The following is a 23,074-nucleotide window of genomic DNA, read 5'->3' as shown; positions in this document are numbered from 1 at the left end:
AAGACATTTGCGCATCTTTCACACATTGTGGGATTTACGGGCATGGAATATTGCTCATTACCTTCTCTCATTATCCTTTTGCAGTGTCAGTAGGATCTGTATTGATATCTACTCTTTTATTCTGGAAATTTGTGTTTCCCCTTTTCTAAAAATCTCCACCAGATTTGCTAAGAAGTAATACTTGTATTAATCTTTCCTTAGATGCAGATTTCAGTTGTATTTTCTTTCTGTACTTTGTTTTCCATTTCATTGATTTCTGTTCATTATTATTTCTTTCTTCTTACCTGATTTTGGTTTAATTTGCTTGTCTTTTTCCAATTTTATAGTGTTGAAGCTTTTACCATTGATTTTAAGCCTTTCTTTGTTTCTGTAAATTTCCCTCTAAAAACTGCTTTTACTTAAACTTTTTTACATGTAGCATCTTCATTATCCTTCAGTTCAAAATATTTTCTTATTTCCTTTTGGATTTTTTTTTAACCACAGGTTATTTAGAAATATTATGTTCCGTGTAAATATTCTTGCTATTTATTTCTACCTTAATTCAATTGTAGTCAAAGAATCCACTCTACAAAATGTAATTATTTGAAATTTAGTAAGACTTTTTCATGGCTCAGCATATTCTTTATTTTGCTTTACTTGCTGTATAGAAAAGATTGTGTATTCTGCAGTGTTTGAGTGTAAGTGTTCTGAAAATATCAACTAGTACTAGATGATTAATACTGCTGTTTAGATCTTTTAAATTTTACTGATTTTTTTTTGTCCTATTCTAACAACTACTGAGAGAGTGGTGTTAACATCTATTACTGTGGACATGTCTATTCCTCCTTTTAGTTTTATCAGTTTTTGCCTAATGTATTCTTAAGTTTTGTTATTATCTGAATTACATTTAGACTTGTTAGGTTCTCCAGATGAATTTCTCCCTTTATCATTACAAAACATCCTCTTTATCTCTGGCAAACTACCTTGCTGTAAATTCCATTTTGTCTGATATCGATGTAGACACTTCCAGTTTGTCAAACTCACTGTTTCCATCGTATGCCTTTTTCCATCCTTTTACTTTCAACCTATAAGTATACAAAGTCCATCTTTTGAAGACAATGTGTATTTGGATCTTGCTTTTTATCTAGTCAAACAGTTTCAACCTTTTGAGTATTTAATCCATTTATATGTAATGTAATAATTAGTCTGGTTGATTTTAGCTCTATCACTTTGCTGTTTTCTATTTGTTCGATCTGTTTTCTATTTCTGTATTTCTCCCGTTTTGACTTCTTTTGGGCTAATCAAATACTTTTTATTATTTTATTTTATTATCTCTATATGCTTTTTAGTTTTTCAGCTTTGTATTTGTCTAGTGGTTGTTCTAAGGGACTACACTGTCTGTTTAGAGTTAATATTGTACCATTTCATGTAACAATCTTTCAACAGTATTGTTTTACTCTGACCCATTCTCATGCTATTGCTGTCATATATTTTACATGTATACACATTATAAATGGCATAATACCCAATACGGCTTTACAATTTTTGCTTTACACTGTTAGTGAACTTTCAGAAAGAGAGAGAAGAGCTGTTTGCTAAAGATAGGAAAGGGGAAGGGGAAGAGGGATATTGACAGGCTGGTTAATGGATACAAAACAGCTAGATAGATAGCAAAAATAAGTTTTGTTGGTGTATAGTTGAGCTAGGCTTCTATAATTAACATTAATTTACTGCATGTTATCAAATGGCTAGAAGAAAGGAGAACAGATGTCCTCATCAGAAAGAAATGATTAAATTTTATAATGATGAATGTTCTAATTACCCTGAATAGATCATCACACATTGTACACACGTATTGATAGTCAACTCTGTATCCCACAAATATATATAATCAATACATTTCAATTAAAAGACTAAAAATAAATTGCTTGCTGTCTTCAAATAAATCAAGAGAAAATTTAAAATATAGATACACACATATTAACCATGTATGATGTTCTTCGTCTTTTCTGAGTTTACATCTGGTGTCATCCCCCTTCAACCTGAAGAGCTATAAATAGCTTTTCTGCATTTCTGTAGTGCAGGTTTGCTGACAAACTGTTCTTTTAGCCTTTGTTTATTGAGAATGTTCTTGGTCCACTTTCAGATTTGAAGGATATTTTTGCTGGATCTAGAATCCTCGGCTGACAGGCTTTTTTGTTTGTTTGATTGTTCTTCTTTTATCCATTCTTTCGCCAGCCTTTGTTTCTTGAGTGGTCCAAGCCCACTTTCACTTCTGGCCTTCTGTGCTTGCTGTTCACTTTCCCTGGACACTTCGTACCAGTTCTTCACATCACAGGCTAATTATCATCCTCTGCTTTTATGTCACACTTCTTAGAGAACTGTCTGGGCCATACTATCCGAAATTACTCTTCTTCCTACTTACTGTTTCTCTCATTATTCTGTTTTCTTCCTGTGCAACACTTTCACAACCTTTAATTATGATTTTTGTTTGTTTACTTGTTTTTTTCTTTCTCCCTGACTGGCTCTGTAAGAAAAAGTACTCTGTCTTATTCTTTCCTCTATTCTTGGCATTCAGCAAAATATCTGGCATTGTAATAAAGACTCAATGTTATTTCTCTAATTTAGAAAGAATGCAGTTGAAGTCATAGGGACATCTAGCTGTGTTAGACTTGAAAAGAAACATTGAATAGTCACATACTGCTAAACTTCCCAGGACCATCTGTTTTACAAACACTGTGCTAGGGAATATAAATACAAAAGTAAGGCATCTTCAAGAGGCTTTTCCAGATTCTCCGAGTCAGACAGAACCAGTCTCCTCCTTTAGCTCTCATAATTTCCTCAGTGTGGGTCTACCTTGCACTGTTGCTGCCTGTGTACACATCTTCTCTCTCCAGTTGTACCATCCGTCAGCTCCTTGCAGGCAGGGACTATATGTCATAACACACAGTAGGCAATTCTGTGCAAATGACCTTTAGGTCTGCAAAGGTTTTAGGGTGCTCTAAATATGGTATTCTGTTGAAAATGAATTGAATAAGAAAGTGAGCCTTTGTAGTTTAATAACAAGATTCTCTAGCTGTCTAAGGAAAAAGGAGTCATTCCCAAATAATTAGTCCTTCAACTGTGCGTTGATAAAGCACTAAGTTCCCAGCAAGGACACTGTGTCATGTGTGGGGGAGGACTCCCCTGCCCTTCTCTGCCTTTGTTCTTGTTTACATGCACTGCCTTTCCAGTTTGTGATCCCTGTAGTTCGCATCGCAGTAAAGAGCCAAATCTTTCCTGCCCACGCCTCTGCTTGGCTGCAGAGCATGAGCACTGTTTTGGAAAGCAGCAGGTCAGAATTTTGTTTTAGATTTGTTGGTGTCCTTAAAAATGCCCACTTTTAAACATAAATATTTATGCCTATTGCCAAGCTGAGCCTCCATTTGGTATGAGTAGACCTTTGATTAGTCTGTAGTCTGAAGAGCACCCATGTAAATAGTAGTTACCATTTATTATGACAAGATTGATGGAGGACTCTGGAGGAAATAAAGCCTGAAGCTGTTTTTCATATTCTGATTCCATGCATAAAAAAGGAGAATGGATCAGCCCTGGGTAGGCATTCAAACAGCTCACAGGCTGGTTGCGATAACTTACAGCCTCTGGGTTTGGGGACTCCGTAGTCATGCTGAATCGTGCACAGCAGTGAAATGGAAAAGGCGTGTAATCACGGCTCTTCTTTATGGAATAGCTTTCTTTTCTTTAAGACCCTGTATTGTTCTGACAAATCCAAGTTCCCAAAAGGAGTATGAATCTGTGGGGGAGTTCTTTTTAAAGTGAGAGTGTGTGGTGGGAGAGGGGTTATGATCTGAAAGTTCTCGTACATTTCCAGGCCCCACCTGAAGCTTACAGAGTCAGGATTTCCAGAGGTTGTCTCTGGAAATATGCATTTTAGCACAATCAGTGGAGGACGCACCCACACTCTGACGTTCGAGAGTCATTGCCTGAGGAATAGTGATTCGACAGTTGTCTGTTTCATCTTGGAACTGGCAGTCTGTGCCTGGAAAGTTTTGAGTCCCTCGGATTGCTTCCTAAAAAGATCCCAGATATGTGTAGTCTCATTGTTTTTTGTTTGTTTGTTTGTTTGGGGTTTTTTTTTTTTGCCATAATTAAATTGACTCTGAATTAAACAATAAGGTAAGTCAGAGCCCAATTATGTGATTGAAACAAGAAGAAGCTAGTCCTCACACTGGTCAACCCAGTTTACTCTATGACATTTCAAATAGGTTTCTTGGAAATGTGCATTGAGCCAAAGAACTTGAAAGTCTCCAGGAAGTTCTGCTCTTTGTTCATGTTATAGATACAAGAGCAACTCGGATGACACCGTGACATTCAGTAAACAGTATTCACTGGACTTGATATAACCAGAAAGTAACTATACACTTGTCCTTCATGTCATTCAAGTTGTCTCTGTGAGGTTCATTCTTTCCTGCCCTTAGGATAAAAGCTAGCGCAGGTTTCATGAATTTTTCCTTCCTTTTAGGTAGTAAAGAGTCCTTTGCTCATTTGTAAATCCATAAAATCTCCATTTCCATAATTAATACATCTAGGATAAAATTTTTTTAAAAAAATACCTCCAAAGTTTGTAAAAAGTTAGTTTTTCCCCTCTACCAGCTCAGTTCTGGTTGGGGCTATTTCACCAGGGAAAAGGGAATGTGGTGGGCTTGTCTGCTTTTCTTCTAGGGTTTTTGCTTTTCTTTCTTCACCTCAGTAGGTTGCCTCTGGTTCCTCCGGGGCTGAGAGATGCAGGGTGAGAGGTTAGAAAAGCAAGGAGAGTAGAAGTGTACTGGGTAGACACTACCCAAAGCCAGCATAGACGCTGCTTGACTCAGCAGAGGTTGCAAACTGGTTCTTCTCACTTAATGTGGGCTAAGTATCTCTTGTGGGGTCACTTTAAGCACTGGGTACCCAGCTGAGCACTTGCAGCATCTTTTTGCTGAGGTCTCTTTATCCTGTCAACTTTAGGCAGCTCTTTTGAGTAGTGTCTAAGACATCACCAAGGGCTGGCTGGTTAGCTCAGTTGGTTAAAGCATGGTGTTGTAATACCAAGGTTAAGGGTTTGGATTGCCAGCTAGCCAGCTGCGAAAGAGAGAAAAAGAGAGAGTAGCTAGCTGCGAGAGAGAGAGAGAGAGAGAGAGAGAGAGAGAGAGAGAGAGAGAGAGAGAGAGAGAGAGAGAGGGAGAGGGAGGGAGGGAGAGGGAGGGAGAGGGAGGGAAGGAAGGAGAGAGAGAGAGAGAGAGACCTTTCATACATGGTACACACATGATCTATGGGAAACCTCCATGTAGCTTTCATTTTGACAAGCTCTGAGAGCACAGGCCATCCCCGGTCCTGCCACCTCTTGTACTTTGCCATCAGAGTAGCTGACAAGCCACAGTCTCTAGACCTTTGGCTTTTGCAGGTGGTGTCGGACTCGAGAACACTGCTTCCCAAGTGCATGAAGTGCTCCTCCAGCCCTCCAGGCAGTTCCATTCAATCCCTTCCATGGATTTGAGGTGAGAGAGGACTCTGCACTCCACTGTGCAGAAGAGAAGTGGAGCTCACAGTACAATGCGGCGCTTCCTGAAGAAAGTTTCTCCCTATTTCTTTCTTTCTTCTCCAATTTCTTTTTAGACTGGTGGTGGTTGAATCAATATTCTAAATCAGTCAAGGGTTGGACGGTGGCTCTTGACCACTTCCCCTGGATTGTCCTGCCCTGGTGCTCTCTTGCCTTACTTTGGGAATGTGGGTATGATCATCTGCGTTTCAAGACTTCAGCATGGGGCATCAACTGGGACTCTAACACAGAAAGAGTTCCATTTTATCATCTCTCCAAAATCATAGTAGCAGATGACTTATGTCCATTACCTTTACATGCTAGACAGTCTCTCATGCATGTTGTATTTCACTCGGCCCTCCCCGCAAAGCTATAAGGAAACAGAATCCAGAGAAGTCAAATCATTTGCATAAAGTTACCCAGGTAGCAAGTTGCAAAGCTTTTCCAGAACTTTAAATTATTTTCTTTTTAGGAAAATAGAGGGGGGCTCAGTCTAAGGCCTGGAAGGGAGGGAAGTGCCCACAGTTGCATCAGCTGCTGAGGTGAGCCGAGACCTGCGTGGCACCAGGGCTCAGTCTTAGGCCCTGGAGGGAAGCATCCACAGGTCCAGAAGCCACCGAGGTGAGCAGAGACCGATATGGCACCAGGGCTTAGACTTGGGGCTCAGTCTTAGGCCCTGGAAGGGAGAGCCTACAGGCCTACCAGGCAACAAGGTGAGCTGAGACCCGTGTGGCACCAGAGACTCAGCCTACAGCCACAGAAAGCTGGAACAAGAGCCAACATGGTGTAATATAGCCACTGCCACACCTACTGTCACTGCAGGTACAGTTCCCTACCATAGTAGCAGCCAGGGACACTCTACAGGCAACCTGCCACTCACTTGACTACAATGATATAAGAAGAGTCACCAGTAGAGCCTGCAAATAGAGGAGGAAATCTTTATCCTCATAGTCAACCCCAGAATAATAGAAGAAGCAAGTCCTCTACCAGATGACAAAACATCAGTGTAAAAATGCTAGAACTACAAACAAACAAGAAGATATGACACCACAAAAGGAGTACAGTAGTGCTCAAATTTCAGACCCCATAGAACAGGGAATCCTTGAAATGTCTGAGAAGGAATTCTGAACAATGATCTTAAGAAAACTTGAAGAGATAAAAGAAGACCCAATTAGAGAACACAAGAAAACAAGAAAAAATGTCCAGAATATGAAGGAGGAAGTTTACAAAGAGATTAATACCTTAAAAAAGAGTGTAGCAGAACTTCTAGAAATGAAAGACTCACTGAATGAAATAAAAAACACAACTGAGAGCTTAAGCAGTAGGCTAGAGCAAGTAGAAGAAGCAATTTCAGATCTCGAAGGTGGTCTTTTTTGAAATAACCCAGGCAGAAGAGAAAAAAGAAAAAAATTAAAAATAATGAAGAAAATCTAAGAGAGATAGCAGACAACCTCAAACACTCTAACATCCGAATTGTGGGTATTCCAGAAGGGGAGGAGAAAGGAAAATATAGTGAAAACTTATTCAAGGAAACAATAGCAGAAAACTTCCCAGGTGTAGGGAGAGGTGCAGACCTTTAGAACCAGGAAGCTCAAAGGTCCCCAAACAGATTCAATCCAAAAAGATCCTCCCCAAGATGCATTATAGTCAAATTTGCAAAGCTCAAAGAGAGAATTCTAAAAGCAGCAAAATAAAAGCAACAAGTCACCTATAAGGAAACCCCCATCAGACTAACAGCAGACTTCTCAACTGAAATCCTATAGGCTAGAAGAAAGTGGAATGATATATTCAAAATTCTGAAAGAAAAGAATTGCCAGCCAAGAATTCTTTACTCAGCAAGGATCTCCTTCAGAAATGAGGGAGAAATAGTATATTCACCAGACAAACAAATTGTGGGAGTTCACTACCACACAACCAGCCCTTTAAGAAATTCTCAAGGCAGTCCTTCATCTGGAATCTGAATAATGATGGTCACTACCACAGATACACAAGAAGGAGCAAAACCCACCATTAAAACATAAATGTCAGGCCCAGGCCAGCATGCACCACCTAGAAAGGGCCCCCAGAGAGGTCTGGAGAGCTGCTGGGCCTACACACCCCACAAGGCACCCATGCCGGAGCAGGTAGGAGCCACTGTGGGACACTCCCAGCCCAGGCCAGTGCATGCCGCTCAGAGAGGCCCCAAGAGAGGCCCAGAGAGGTGTTGGGCCCATGCGCCCCAAGGCACCTGTGCTAGAGCAGGTAAGCACTGCCACGAGACCCCCAGCCCAGGCCCATGTGCACTGCCCAGAGGGGCCTTAAAGCCGCCAGGCCCACAGGGCCCTGAGCCACCCATGTTGGAACAGGTAGGCACAACTGTGGGATTCCAAGTCCAGTCCAGTCCCCATGGCCCAGAAAGGCCCTTGCCTCCTACCTACAGGCATAAAGGCAGCCATGCCAAATGGGCAGTCCTGGCAGGATCCTATCCAGACATTACAGTCAAAAGAGTGGAACATGAAATCCCCTGCCATAATGACTAAACACCAAAGGAAAGATACCAGGAATATGAAAAATCAAGAAAGTACACCACCAAAAGGTAATAATAACTCTTAATCTCTAGATCCTATAGGACAGGAAGTCCTTGAAATGACTGACAAGGAATTTTGAGCAATAATTCTAAGGAAACTAAGTAAGATACAAGAAAACTCAGTTAGACAACACAATGAAATGAGAAAAAGTATACAGGACCTGAAAGAAGAAATGTACAAAGAAATCAATGCCCTGAAAAAGAATGTAGCAGAGCTAGTGAAGCTGAAGATTTCATTCAACGAAATAAAAAACACAGCAAAGAGTTTAACCAGCAAACTAGAACAAGCAGAAGAGAGAATTTCTGACCTTGAAGATGGGCTGTTTGAAATGACACAGGCGGACCAAAAAAAAAAAAAAAAAAAAAGAATTAAAAACATTGAAGAAAATCTAAGAGAGATAACAGACAACCTTAAGCTCAAATATCTCAATCGTGGGTATTTCAGAAGGGGAGGAAAAAGGAGATTGCACTGAAAACATATTCAACAAAATAATGGCAGAAAACTTCCCAGGTATAGTAAAAGGCACAGACCTTCAGATTCAGGAGGCTGAAAGATCCCCAAACATATTCAACCCAAAAAGGTCCTCTCCAAGACATGTTATAGTCAAATTGGCAAAACTCAAAGACAAAGACAGAATCTTAAAAGCTGCAAGAGAGAAGCATCAAGTCATCTGTAAGGGAGCCCCAATCAGATTAACATCAGACTTTTCATCACAAACCCTACAAGCCAGAAAAGAATGGGATGATATATTCAAAATACTAAAAGACAAAAATTGCCAGCCAAGAATACTTTACCCAGCAAGGCTATCCTTCTGAAATGAACAACAAGTAGTATATTTCTCAGACAAACAAAAACTGCAGGAGTTCACTGCAACATGACCAGCCTTACAAGAAATTCTCAAGAGAGTACTGGGTTTGGTACCTGAAAAACAACCACCACTACCATAAATACTAAAGAAAAAACAAAACCCACTAGTAAAATAAAAAAGGTAACAATAAAGAGATAAAAAAAGTTTATCTACCACCCCAAGAAACCAACAAATACAGAAGACAAACAGTAAATCATAAAGAAAGGAACAAAAGATAATTAAGACATCCAAACAAAAATCAATAAAATGCTAGAAGTAAATCAACACTTTTCAATAACATCTCTTAATGTAAAAGGATTAAATTCTCCACTCAAAAGACACAGACTGACTGACTGGATTAAAAAGGTGGACCCAACTACATGCTGCCTTCAAGAGACTCACCTCACCTGTAAAGTCACACATAAACTAAGAGTGAATGGATGGAAAAAGGTATACCATGCAAATAGAAATGAAAAACAAGCTGGAGTAGCTAGTCTTGTATCAGATAAAATAGACTTTAAAGCGAAAACCATAAAAAGATGAAGAAAGCCACTATGTAATGATAAAAGGATCTGTCCATCAAGAAGACATAACAACCATAAATATATATGCACTCAATGTCAGAGCAGCCAGATTTATAAAGCAACCACTATTAGGCCTAAAGAATGAGATAGACACTAATACCATAATAGCAGGGGACCTGAACACCCCATTCTCCATATTGGACAGATCATCAAGGCAAAGAATCAGCAGAGAAACACAAGATCTAGACAACACTTTAGACCAATTGGACTTGGCAGATATCTACAGAACATTCCCTCTAACAACCTCAGAATATTCATTCTTCTCATCAGCACATGGAGCATTCTTCAGGATAGAATACATGTTAGGTCACAAAGTAAGTCTCAACAAATTTTTAAAAATTGTAATTATTCCATGTATGTTTTCAGATTGCAATGGATTAAAATTAGAAATCAATAACAAACAAAATTCTGGAAACTATACAAACACATGGAAATTAAACAGCATCTACCTAATGATGTTTGGGTCCAAGAAGAAATTAAACAGGAAATCAAAAAATTTATTGAAACTAATGAAAATAATGATACATCATACCAAAACTTGTGGGATACTGGAAAAGCAGTACGAAGGGGGAAATTTATTGCATTAAATGCTTACTTCAGAAGAATGGAAACATGGCAAGTGAACAACCTAATACTTCACCTTAAAGAACTAGAAAAACAAGAACAATCCAAATCCAAAGTTAGCACATGGAAAGAAATAATTAAGATGAGAGCAGAACTTACTGAAATAGAAACCCCCAAAATGATACAAAAGATCAATGAATCAAAAAGTTGTTTTTTTGAATAGATAAATAAAACTGACAAACCATTAGCAAGACTAACTAAAAAAAGAAGAAAGAATACCCAAATAACAAAAACTAGAAGTGAAAAAAGTGATATTACAACTGATACTTCAGAAATACAGGAAATCATTAGAGACTACTATAAACAACTATATGCTAACAAATTTGAAAATCTAGAGGAAATGGATAAATTTCTGGACACACACAAAGTACCAAAATTGAGCCGAGAAGGTGTAGAAAATCTGAACAGACCAATAACAATAAAAGAGATTGAAGCTGTTATCAGAAGGCTCCCAAAAAAGAAAAGCCCAGGACCAGATGGGTTCACTGCAGAATTCTACCAAACCTTCAAAGAGGACATGATACCAATTCTCTACAAACTATTCCAAAAGATTTAAACAGAGGCCATTCTCCCAAACTCATTCTATGAAGCAAACATCATCCTGATACCAAACCAGACAAAAATACAACAAAAAAAGAAAACTAAAGGCTAATATCCTTAATGAATATATATGCAAAAATCCTCAATAAAATACTAGCTAACAGAATACAGCAACACATACACAAAATTATACACCATGATCAAGTGGGATTCATCCCAGGGATGCAAGATTGGTTCAACATATGCAAATCAATAAATGTGATACAACACATCCATAAAATCAAAGACAAAGACCATATGATCATCTCTATAAACACTGAAAAAGCATTTGACAAAATTCAACATTCATTCATGAAAAAGACTCTCTACAAATTAGGTATAGATGGAAAATATCTCAATGTAATTAAAGCCATATATGATAAGTCCACTGCCAATAGCATCCTGATTGGGAAAAAGATGAAAGCTTCTCCCTTAAGAACAGGAACTAGACAAGGATGCCCACTCTCACCACTCCTACTCAACAGTGTTGGAAGTACTAGCCAGAGCAATCAGAGAAGAGAAGGAAATAAAGGGCATCCGGATTGGAAAAGATGAAGTCAAAGTGTCCCAGTTCGCAGAAGACATGATCTTATATATCAAACAGCCTAAAGCCTCTACAAAAAAACTCTTAGAGTTGATAAATAATTTCAGCACAGTAGCAGGATACAAAATCAACACACAGAAATCAGTAGCATTTCTATACTCCAACAGTGAACATGCAGAAAAAGAAATCAAGAAAGCTACCCCATTCACAATAGCCACCAAAAAAATGAAATACTTAGGAATAAAGTTAACCAAGGATCTGAAAAATCTCTATAAGAACTACAAACCGCTGTTGAGATAAATTAAAGAGGACACAAGAAGATGGAAAGATATCCCATGCTCTTGGATTGCAAGAATTAACATTGTAAAAATGTCCATACTACCGAAAGTGATCTTCAAATTGAATGCAAATCCCATCAAAATTCCAATGGCATTTTTGTCTAAATCGGAAAAAACTATCCTAACATTTATATGGAATAACAAAAGACCACAAATAGCAAAGGAATTCTGAGCAAAAAAAATAAAGCTGGAGGCATAACACTACCTGAATTTAAACTATACTACAAAAGTATAATAACCAAAACAGCCTGGTACTGGCATAAAAACAGACACACAGATCAATGGAATAGAATTGAGAACCCAGAAATCTATTGAGAACCCATACACCTACATCCATCTGATCTTTGAGAAAGGCACCAAGTCTACACACTGGGGAAGAGACTGCCACTTCAGCAAGTGGTGCTGGGAAAACTGGATATCCATATGCAGGAGAATGAAACTAGACCCATACCTCTCACCATATACCAAAATCAACTCAAAATGGATTAAAGAATTAAATATACATCCTGAAACAATAAAACTCCTTAAAGAAAACATAGGAGAAACACTCCAGGAAGTAGGATTGGGCACAGACTTCATGAATATAACCCCAAAAGCATGGGCAGCCAAAGGAAACATAAACAAATGGGATTTTATCAAACTAAAAAGATTCTGCACAGCAAAAGAAACAATTAACAGAGTTAAAAGACAATGAAAAGAGTGGGAGAAAATGTTTGCAAAATATATATCTGACAAAGGATTAATATCCAGAATACACAAGGAACGCAAACAACTTTACAGCAAAAAAAAGTAACCCCATTAAAAAATGGGCAAAGGAGCTGAATAGGCATTTCTCAAAGGAAGATATGTGAATGGCCAGCAGACACATGAAAAAATGCTCAACATCACTCAGCATTTGGGAAATGTAAATCAAAAGCACACTGAGATTTCATCTCACTCCAGTTAAGATGGCTAATATCCAAAAGACTGAGAATGATAAAGGGTGGTGGATGTGGAGAAAAAGGAACCCGCCTACACTGTTGGTGGGACTGCAAAGTGGTGCAGCCTTTATGGAAAATGGTTTAGAGATTCCTCAAACAATTTTGGACAGATCTACCATACGACCCAGCTAATCCACCGCTGGGAATATACCCAGAGGAATGGAAAACATCATGTCAAAGGGATACTTGTACGCCAATGTTTATTGCAGCACTATTTACAATAGCCAAGAGTTGGAACCAGCCCTCATGTCCATCATCAGATGAGTGTATATGGAAAATGTGGTATATCTACACAATGGAATACTACTCTGTTATAAAAAAGAATGAAATACTACCATTCACAGCAACATGGATGGACTTAGAAAAAATTATATTAAGTGAAATAAGTCAGGCATAGAAAGAGAAATACAACATGTTCTCACTTACTTGTGGGAGCTAAAAATGAATAAATAAATAAACAAAAAACGGGGGTGGGGAAGAAGACACAACAATCACAATTCCTTAAACTTGTTAAGACAAACAAGCAGATATGATGTTGATGGAAGGGGAAGAGGGAAGTGAGAGGGAGGATTTGGTAAAGGGACACAAAAATCAGCTACATTGTGTATTGATAAAATTAAATTAAATTAAAAAAACGCCAGTGAGAAAGAGAAAGAAGCTAAATCATGCAACCTTAAATTTTCGACTAACATTGAAGAAGAGAAATAAAAGGGTAACTCATGATCAAAAGGTATTTAAATCATTTAAACAAAAAGCAATTAAATGACAGGAATTAAATAGTGCCTGTCAATAACTACCCTAAATGTGAATGGATTAAACTGCCCATTCAAAAGGCACGGAACTGATGGATTGGATTAAAAAACTAGACCGAAGTTTATGCTGTCTTCAAGAGAGCCATTTCCCCTGTAGAGAGTCACAGACTAAAAGTGAGGGGATGGAAAATGATATAGCATGCAAATGGAAACTAAAAATGAACAGGAGTAGCTATTCTTATATCACATATAAAAGACTTCAAAACAAAATCCATAAAAAGAGGCAAAGAAGGCCACTATATAATAATAAAAAATATCTATCCAGTTAGTAGACATAACAATCATAAATATATATGCACCCTATACTGGAGTATCCAGATATATAAAGCAGACACTTTTAGACCTACAGAAAGAAATAGGCCGTAATATAATAATAGTCTGTGTTCTGAATACCCCCCTCTCAGTATGGGACACATCTTCCAGGCAACAAATCAACAAAGAGACATAGGATTTAAACTATATCTTAGACCAACTGGACCTGGTAGATATATATAGAATATTTCACCCTACAATTAAAGAATATACTTTCTTCTCATCGGCACATGGAACATTCTCCAGGATAGACCACATATTAGGTCACAAAACTAGTATTAGAAAATTTCAAAGAATTGAAATCATTCCAAGTATCTTTTCAGACCATAATAGAATAAAACTAGAAATTAATAACAAGCAAAACTCTGGAAACTATACAAATACATGAAAACTAAATAATAGGCTCCTGAATGACCTATAGGTCCAAGAAGAAATTAAACAGGGAATCAAAAAATTTACTGAAACTAATGCAAATAAAGACACATCATACCAAATCTGTGGGATACTGCAAAAAGAGTACCAAGAGGGAAATTTATTGCAGTAAACCCTTACATCAAAAGATTGGAAAGACTTCAAATAATGCAACACTCAAAGAACTAGAAAAACAACAACAATGCAATCCTAAAGATAGGAGATGGAAAGAAATAATTAAGATTAGAGTAGAACTAAATGAAGTAGAGACTCAAAAAATGACAGAAAAGTTCAATGAAGGAAAAAGTTGAGTTTTTGACAAGATAAATAAAATTACAAAAAAAAAAAAAAAAGAGAAGACCCAAATAACAAAAATCAGAAATGACAAGGGAGACATTACAACTGGTACCACAGAAATATGAAGAATCATTAGAGACTATTATAAACAACTGTATGACAACATATATGAAAACTTGAACGATATGGATAAGTTTCTGGACACATACAAACTACCCAGACTGAAACAAGAAGAGATAGAAAGCCTGAACAGACCAAAAACAAGCAATGAGATTGAAGTGGTAATCAGCAGTCTTCCAACTAAGAAAAACCCAGGTCTAGGTGGTTTTACAGTTGAATTCTATCAAACTTTTAAAGAGGAATTAATACCAATTCTTCTCAAACTATTCCAAAAAATTAGAACAGAAGCCACTCTCCCAAACTCATTTTATGAGGCCAACAAAACTCTGATACCAAAACCAGATAAAGACACAACAAAAAAAAGAAAATTATAGGCCAATATCCTTGATGAACATAGATGCTAAAATCCTCAACAAAATATTAGCAATCAGAATACAGCAAGACATTAAAAAAATTATACACCATGATCAAGTAGGATTCATCCCAGGGATGCAAGGATGGTTCATCATATGAAAGTCAATAAATGTGATACACCACATCAACAAACTCAAGGACAAAAACCATACGATTATCTCAATAGATGCTGAGAAAGCATTTGACAAAATTCAACTTCCCTTCATAATAAAGATTCTCAACAAATTAGGTATAGAAGGAAAGGGTTTCAACACAATAAAAGTCATCTATGATAAGCCTACTGCCAGTATCATCGTCAGTGTGGAAAAACTGAAGGCTTTTCCCTTAAGAACAGGAACAAGACAAGGATTCCCATTCTCACCACTTCTATTTAATATACCACTGGAGGTACTAGCCAGAGCAGTCAGGCCAGAGAAAGAAAGAAATTGCATCCAGATTGGAAAAGATGAACTCAAACTGTCCCTATTTGCAGAGGATATGATACTATATATAGAAAAACTGAAAGACTCTATCATAAAACTCCTAGAGCCGGTTAATAATTTCAGTAACACTGCAGGATACAAAATAAATGACTCCAAACAGTTTCATTTATATTCTCCAATAATGAACTAAAGAAAGAGAAATGAAGAAAGTAAGTCCATTTACAACAGTCACAACAAGTAAATAAAATACCTAGGAATCAATTTAAACAAGGAGATGAAAGTTCTCTACAATGAGAACTACAAACTACTACTGAAAGAAATTAAAGAAGACACAAAAAGATGGAAAGACATTCCATGCTCTTGGATTGGAAGAATTAACATTGTGAAAATGTCTGTACTACCCAAAGCAATCTACAGATTCAATGCGATCCCTGTCAAAATACCAATGCCATTCTTCATAGAAATGGAAAAAACAATCTGAACATTCATATGGAACAGCAAAAGACACCAAATAGCCAAGGCAATCCTGAGCAAAAACTGTAAAGCCAGAGGCATAACATGACCTGATTTCAAATTATACTACCAAGCTATAGTAACCAAAACAGCATGGTATCAGCATAAACATAGACACTTGGACCAGTGGAGCAGAATAGAGAACCCAGAAAGTACCCCTCAGGCTTACAGCTGTCTGATATTTGACAAAGGCAACATAAATCTACATAGGTGAAAAGACTGTCTCTTCAATAAGTGGTGCTTGGAAAATCGGATATCCGTATGTAGAAGAATGAAATTAGATGTGCATCTCTCACCATATTCTACAATCAACTCAAAACGGATTAAAGACTTAAGTATAAGACCTGAAACTAAAATTATAAAGGGAAAATATAGGTGAAACACTTCAGGAACTAGGTCTGAGCACAGACTTTATGAACAAGAGCCTGAAACCACAGGCAACAAAAGAAAAAATAAACAAATGGACTATATCAAACTAAAAAGCTTCTGCACAGCAAAGGAAACAGTCAACCGAGAGAAATGACAGCCTACAGAGTAGGAGAAAATTTTTGCTAACTATGCATCTGACAAGGGATTAATATCCATAATATTCAATGAACTCAAGCAGTTACATAGTAAAAAAAACAATAACCCAATTAAAAAGTGGGCAAAGAAACTGAATAGACATTTTTAAAGGAAGACGTACAATTGGCCAACAGATGCATGAAGAAATGCTCAATATCACCAGTCATCAGGGATGCAAATTACAACCACATTGAGATACCATCTTACCCCAGTTAGACTGGCTGTAATAAAAAAAAATGGAGAATAACAAATGGTGAGGATGTGGAGAGAAGGGAATGCTTCTACACTGTTGGTGGGACTGTGAATTAGAACAACCACTATGGAAAACAGCATGGAGGTTTCTGAAACAACTACAGACAGACCTATCATAGGATCCAGGATTCCCATTTATGGTTACATATGCAAAGCACTGGAAGTCAACATGTCGAAGGGATATGTGCACTTCCATGTTCACTGCAGCTCTGTTTACAATAGCCAAGACATGGAACCAACTTAAATGTCCATCGATGGATGATTGGATAAGGACACTCTGGTGTATATACACCACGGAATACTACTCTGCCATAAAAAAGAATGACATTCTTCCATTTGCAACAACATGGATGAGCTTGGAGAAACTTAAGTTGTGTGAAATAAGCAAAGCACAGAGGGATAAATACGACATGTACTCATAAGTGGGAGCTAAGAGAGCAAGAAGGAAGGAAAACAAGACCACAGTGGTGTGTTGGGGTTGCAGAGGAGATAACATACCCAGGGATACAAAATGGAGTGGGCGGGAAAGGGAGAGGGGGGGAGGTCAGGATAATTGGGTGGGGGACATAGACTATAATCGCAATTTGTGGTAATGGGCATGCTGCCAGTATGGATCTGGCCATCACTTCTTGGGCATGAGTGGTGACAGTCAGCTTTGTATCTCGTGACTATTCATAACCAATTAAAAAAAAAAGAAAAATAGAGTAACTTTTCCTGTTAGAAAGAAAATACTATGCATTAATCAGAAAGAAATGCTCCAGCCTTTTAATGTCCTGGCTTGTACAGTAGGAAAACTTAGAATTTGGGGGCAAAACTAATAACAACAGCTCTCACGTGCTAAACATTGTAATGGATCTTATTCCCTTAGTTCTTAGAACAGCCCTGTGATGTGAGTGGCCTTGTTGTCAGCTTGTAGACGAAGAAACTGTGGCCAAAAGAAATTATGTGACTTTCCCTTGGAAGTCACACAACCAAAACAGTCGGGGCCAGGATTTACCTCCAGAGTTTCAAATCATGACTGACCTTACTTTCCTTTCTGCTCTGAAGGGACACACCAGCAGGAGGGCCACTTCCCACTGCAGGTCTCTGTGCTGTCTGTCGCAAGCGTTTAACGTCTTCTGGTTAAAGCTGCGTTAGAACACAAGGTTGGCTCTAGATGAGTTGGTTTTGTAAAACAGTCAAGATTTTCACTCCTTGACAGCAAAGAGCATCTTATTCATCTTTCAGTTCCTACCACTTGGCCCAAAGTTAATACTGCATTAGCGAATTAGCTAAATAAATAAGCAAGTGTACGACTAGATTTGTTCGTGAACACTCTGGTGGAGAGGAAGCTTTCATGTGGACCAGACGGATGTATTGTCTGTCCTTCTCCTGGGTATTTACATTGTATAAAATGATCCTGCAGGAAGGATGTAAATGAATGATGTCTAAAGTTGAATTTCCAGTTCTGCCATTGGGAAGGAAATTGGGATGGAGTTTTTTCTCCAGAGTGTCCAATTTTATTGCAGGAATGACAGCCCATGTCTGCATGCCTTAGGGAAAAAGTAGAATGTTTCTTTGTTTGAGTTATCAAATGTCCAGAAACACTTTCCCTCAGTTCCAAGCGGTATGTTCTAATAACTCTGCCCATCAAGAAACGGAGCAGTCCGCTTCTAACATATTCGTGCTCACACATCCGCTAAGGCACTTGCTGGCTGGGCTCTGGAAGAAAGAACGGAAGGGTTGTTGGAGGAGTGGACCAGAACTCTTCACAGACACTCTGTCTCTGAACTTTCGAAGATGCGGGGGCATTCTGGATAACATGATGTGCTAACCAGGTCTGTCTGTCTGTCTGTCGTCAACAGGTCTGAGGCGCAATTACAGATGCACCATCTGCAGTGTCTCCCTAAACTCAATAGAACAGTATCACGCCCATCTGAAAGGATCCAAACACCAGACCAAGTAGGTGCTTCATGCTTTCACTCTTCAGTCCTTTTCTATGTGATATTTAACATGACGACTAAAGGCTACCCATCTTATTTATTTCAAAATAAGCAGATGGAAGTTACATCACTTTATCTCCAAGGTACCTTTATGCTGCTGAAGCCCCCAGGGTCTGCCTCACAGTACTTAAAGAATGGCTTATCCTCCCTTTCTTGGCACAAGTAATAAAAGTTATCCTTTTTTAAAAAAAATTCTTTTTTCAAGGACAGTTCAGCACACTTTTATGAGCTTGAGGAAAATTTTAGGTCTATACTAAGTATTTTACACTTGATCTTAGCCAAAAGGCCGAGAAGCGATATACTAAGTATTTTAAAGTGAACAATGTTACCCCTGCTTGAAGGATGTGTGTAGGACTTTGGTGTTGTAAAGTCAAATTCTATGAACGTCTTCTACTACTTCCCTCTGCTGGGTGAATATTGTTGACTGTTGTAGAAATGTAACAAAGCCGCTGGTGTGTTAGGTCATTTACACACACAGCCATCTCCAGTTACATGAAACTCATTCTATTTTTTCCCCAATGCTTCTCATGATTTTAAACTGGAAAGGCTAACCAGCCCTCATTCCGTCTGTATTTATACTATGCACCTCTTTAAAAACCACTGACATTAGCTCTGTAGACATTGTTAAAGCAGCTGCTAGACTGTTAATAAAATGCTAATAAAATAAGAGAAAACCAAGAATGTCTCAAAAAGATGTAATTTCCCTGAGTGTATTTGTTTTTATTTGTCTAATTTTCATTAAGAATATCATTTAACAGGTTTGGCTGTATCAAGGCCTCATGAATAATGAATGATCCATTCAGCAAACATTTATTGAGTGCCTAATGTGTGTCATTTTCCCCAACCTGTGCACTGGGGAAGAAGGGATGGGTAGCTGTGGTCCTTCCTCTGGTGGAGCCCCTGCCTGGCTGAGGAAGCAGCCACGCGAGCATGTGGGTTGTTTTCTAGCACCATGTGCACGTCCAGAACTTTGACGACAGTGCAGGAAGCGACGCAGGGCAAGCTTGCAGGGGCCTTGGTGCAGAGGGTGAGCACACAGGATGAGGTCAAGGTCAGATTTTGCTCAACATTATATCTCTTGTGCTTAACACAGCATTGGATACATATTGTGGGCTTTATAGACATTTTTGATTGAATAAATGCATAATTTCAAAAGACAAGTAACATTTTCCAGGCAGGAATATGACAAGAAGCATCTCAGGCAAGGAAAGTTACCATAATGACGTAGGTCACAGGAAATCTGGCTCAGCTGAGAGCATTTAACCCCCAAGTTATTTACTGACTCTCAGTTTTCTCCTTAAAATTGTGCTATCTTGTAAGTCAAATCCAGTTTCGTGGCTTGCTCTGCTCTGATGTGCCCCAGAGGACTTTTATCAAGGTAATTCTTCAAAAAGATTTTTCCTGATTTCTTACCCAGGAACACCTAACGTGATTGTATTGACTATTGGACACTGCCTCCCAACCCCAAAATCTGTTTTCATTATCTTTGTAATTAATATGTTGTAGGAGACACCGTATACATTCCAATTAGTTAGGTCTCATGTGCAGACAGACATACAAATACCCGCAACAATAAATGACAGTCTTTTGGGAACATGTATTCTTTGCCGTTAATAAGTAGAAAAAGGAAGGTAACCATGGCCTTGAGTGGCATGAGTTATACAAATAACCAATACAGACAGAATCTCCAGCTTCAGGAACATGTCTCTCTCTCTATTTGTCCTCTCTATTTGTCCTTTTTTTTTTTTTTTGGTCTTTTTGTGACCGGTAAGGCGATCGCAACCCTTGGCGTGGTGTCGGCTCACACCGTGCTCAGCCAGTGAGCGCACCGGCCATCCCTATATAGGATCCGAACCCGCGGCGGGAGCCAAGCGCTGCACTCTCCCGAGTGCGCCACGGGGCCGGCCCATCTATTTGTACTTTCAATATTTTACATGCCAAATCTGTGCAAGATATTTTCACATCTATTATTGCTATTATTTCATATGTATTATTTCACATCTATTAACTACTTTTGAGATCAATATTATAGACCTATTATCTTACATGAGAAATCTGGGGCTCAGGGAGTTTCAGTTACTTACCCGACATCACCAGCCAGCAGATGGCAGAGCCAGGTCTGACCGAACCAGCAGAGCCCAACTCACACCTCCACTCACTCCATGTCACTCAGTTACCACAAACTCAGGCTTGGGACAATGGAGTGCCAAAGAGAGTACTGTGATGATTTCTGAAAAAGAGGACACCACTTCCCTGGTTAAAAGACATCGTTCATTTCTAACTCAGGAGCACAAAGTTGCTCCCTTCTGAAGAGTGAAATGAGAGAAATATGAAGATAGTACTTGTGGTGCCCCGTCCCACACACCTGCTTTGTTTGTCCTTGTACCTAAGTCGTGTGTGTGCACAGGCTTTTGAATGTGTATGTGTGTGAAGTACTTGTTCAAGTCTTTTGCCTGTTTGTAAAATTAGGTTGTTTGTTTCCTTAATAAGTTGTAGAAGTTTCTAATTTTTAATGAAATCCAGTTTTATCAATCTGTTCTTTCATGGTTAAAGTTCTTTGGGTGCTATTTAAGAGTTCTCTGCCTATCCCAAGGTCATAAAGATAATTTCCTGTTATCATCCAGAAATTATGTTGTTTTTCCTTACAAATATAGGTCTTAGATCCATCTGGTATTAATTTTATGCATAACGTGAGAAAGATGTCCAGTTTCAGGATGCTTCTTTTTTCTTCCCCCATACAAATACCAATTGATCCAGTGCTATTTATTGAAAAGAGCATTGGAAGAGACCTCTGTTGTAAATCGGGTGATTTACACATGTCTGTATTGTGTATCTGTCTCTATATTCTGATTTATTTATGCTAATATCACATCATTCTGTTTCCTTTATCTTTATAGTAAGTCTTGATAGCTGGTAGTGTAATCGTCTAATCTTGTCTCCTTATTCAAGACCATCTTTACTATTCTTGATCCTTTGTGTTCCCATATACATTTTAGAATCATCTTGTCAACTTCTTCAAAACAGCCTTTATAGGAGTCTTCTATTCCATAAATACGGTATATACCAGCACTTATTTTTTTGTCTTCTTTTAATTCTTTTAGTAATATTTTATAAATGTCTTTGTAGAGGTCTTACACATTTTTATTTAGATTTATTTCTAGGGATTTATTGATTTGGGATGCTAGAATAAATAAAATCATTTAAAATTTTATTAAAAAAAATTTTTTTTCTAGTATAAACACAGGAAATTTATCAAGCCTGTATTCAATGGCTTTGGTAAATTTACTTATTAATTCTAATTCTATCTGAAACTAATTTTGGGATTTTCTTTGTAAAAGTTGTATCATATACAAATAATGATAACTTATTTCTTCCTTTCACATTTTATTTATCTTTCTTATCTTATTTCATTGTATAGGATCTTTGGTACAATGCTGAATAAAAGTTGTGATACCAGACATTCTTTTCTCATTCTTTATCTCAGTATTATTGCAGATAACTTAAAAAAAAAATCAAAGTAAGAAACTCATGTTTTATTCATAATTTGCTAAGATTTTTATTATGAATGGGTGTTGAATTTTATCAAATGCTTTTTACTTTATCTACTGACATGATCACATGGTTCTTTATTTTATAATGTATTAAATTTCATTGAATGATTTTCAAATATCAAATCATCTTTGCATTTAAACACTATTTGTCTATGATGAATTATCTCTTTACATATTCTCAGAATTAATTTTGTAATACTCTGTTAAGGATTTGTTTCTGTGTGTGTGAGTGTATATCTTTGTTTATAGGACAGATTGTTCCATGATTTTTCTTTCTTGTAAGGTCCTTGTCAATGTTAGCATCAAGTTTATGCTGGTCTCATTAAAGAAGGTGAGAGATGTTCCCTGTATTTTTAATCCCTGAATGAGTTTGTGGTAGACTGGTGTTATTTCTTACTTTACTATTAGAAAGAATTTATTGGTGAACACATCTGGGCACGAAGATTTAAACTTTGGGAAAATTTTTATTAAAAATTTAATTTCTTTAATAAAGCACTGTTTATATTGTCTATTTCTTCTTGTATTCATTTTAATAACTTGTTTATCAATTACATTTTTTTTTTTTTTTTGTCTTTTTGTGACCGGTAAGGGGATCGCGACCCCTGGTGTGGTGTCGCCCGCACCGCACTCAGCCAGTGAGCGCACCGGCCGCTCCTATATAGGATCCGAACCCGCGGCGGGAGCGCTGCTGCACTCTCCCGAGTGCACCACGGGACCGGCCCTTTCAATTAATTTTTAAATTTTACCTACATTTAAAAAATTTATTGGTATAAAATTGTTCATGATATCCTCTAATTTTATTTTTCA

The 23,074-nt window shown here is 37.8% G+C and overlaps 1 protein-coding gene and 1 pseudogene across 1 annotated transcript in view; one reads left to right on the top strand and one right to left on the bottom strand.

Annotated features, from left to right (window-relative positions):
* ZMAT4 (zinc finger matrin-type 4) overlaps positions 1–18,679 on the top strand; it is a 287,994-nt gene extending 269,315 nt beyond the window's left edge. Inside the window, exon 5 of the mRNA XM_063080071.1 lies at positions 18,579–18,679. Coding sequence (XP_062936141.1) covers positions 18,579–18,679 — 101 coding nt within the window. The remainder of the gene's footprint in view (positions 1–18,578) is intronic.
* Positions 18,680–18,850: 171 nt separating this feature from the next.
* Positions 18,851–19,014, bottom strand: LOC134364276 (U2 spliceosomal RNA; annotated as a pseudogene).
* Positions 19,015–23,074: the final 4,060 nt, after the last annotated feature.

Source organism: Cynocephalus volans, chromosome 15 (assembly GCF_027409185.1).
Source record: "Cynocephalus volans isolate mCynVol1 chromosome 15, mCynVol1.pri, whole genome shotgun sequence".
Classification (NCBI taxonomy): Eukaryota; Metazoa; Chordata; class Mammalia; order Dermoptera; family Cynocephalidae; genus Cynocephalus; species Cynocephalus volans.
This window is presented reverse-complemented; position numbering and strand designations above follow the sequence as displayed.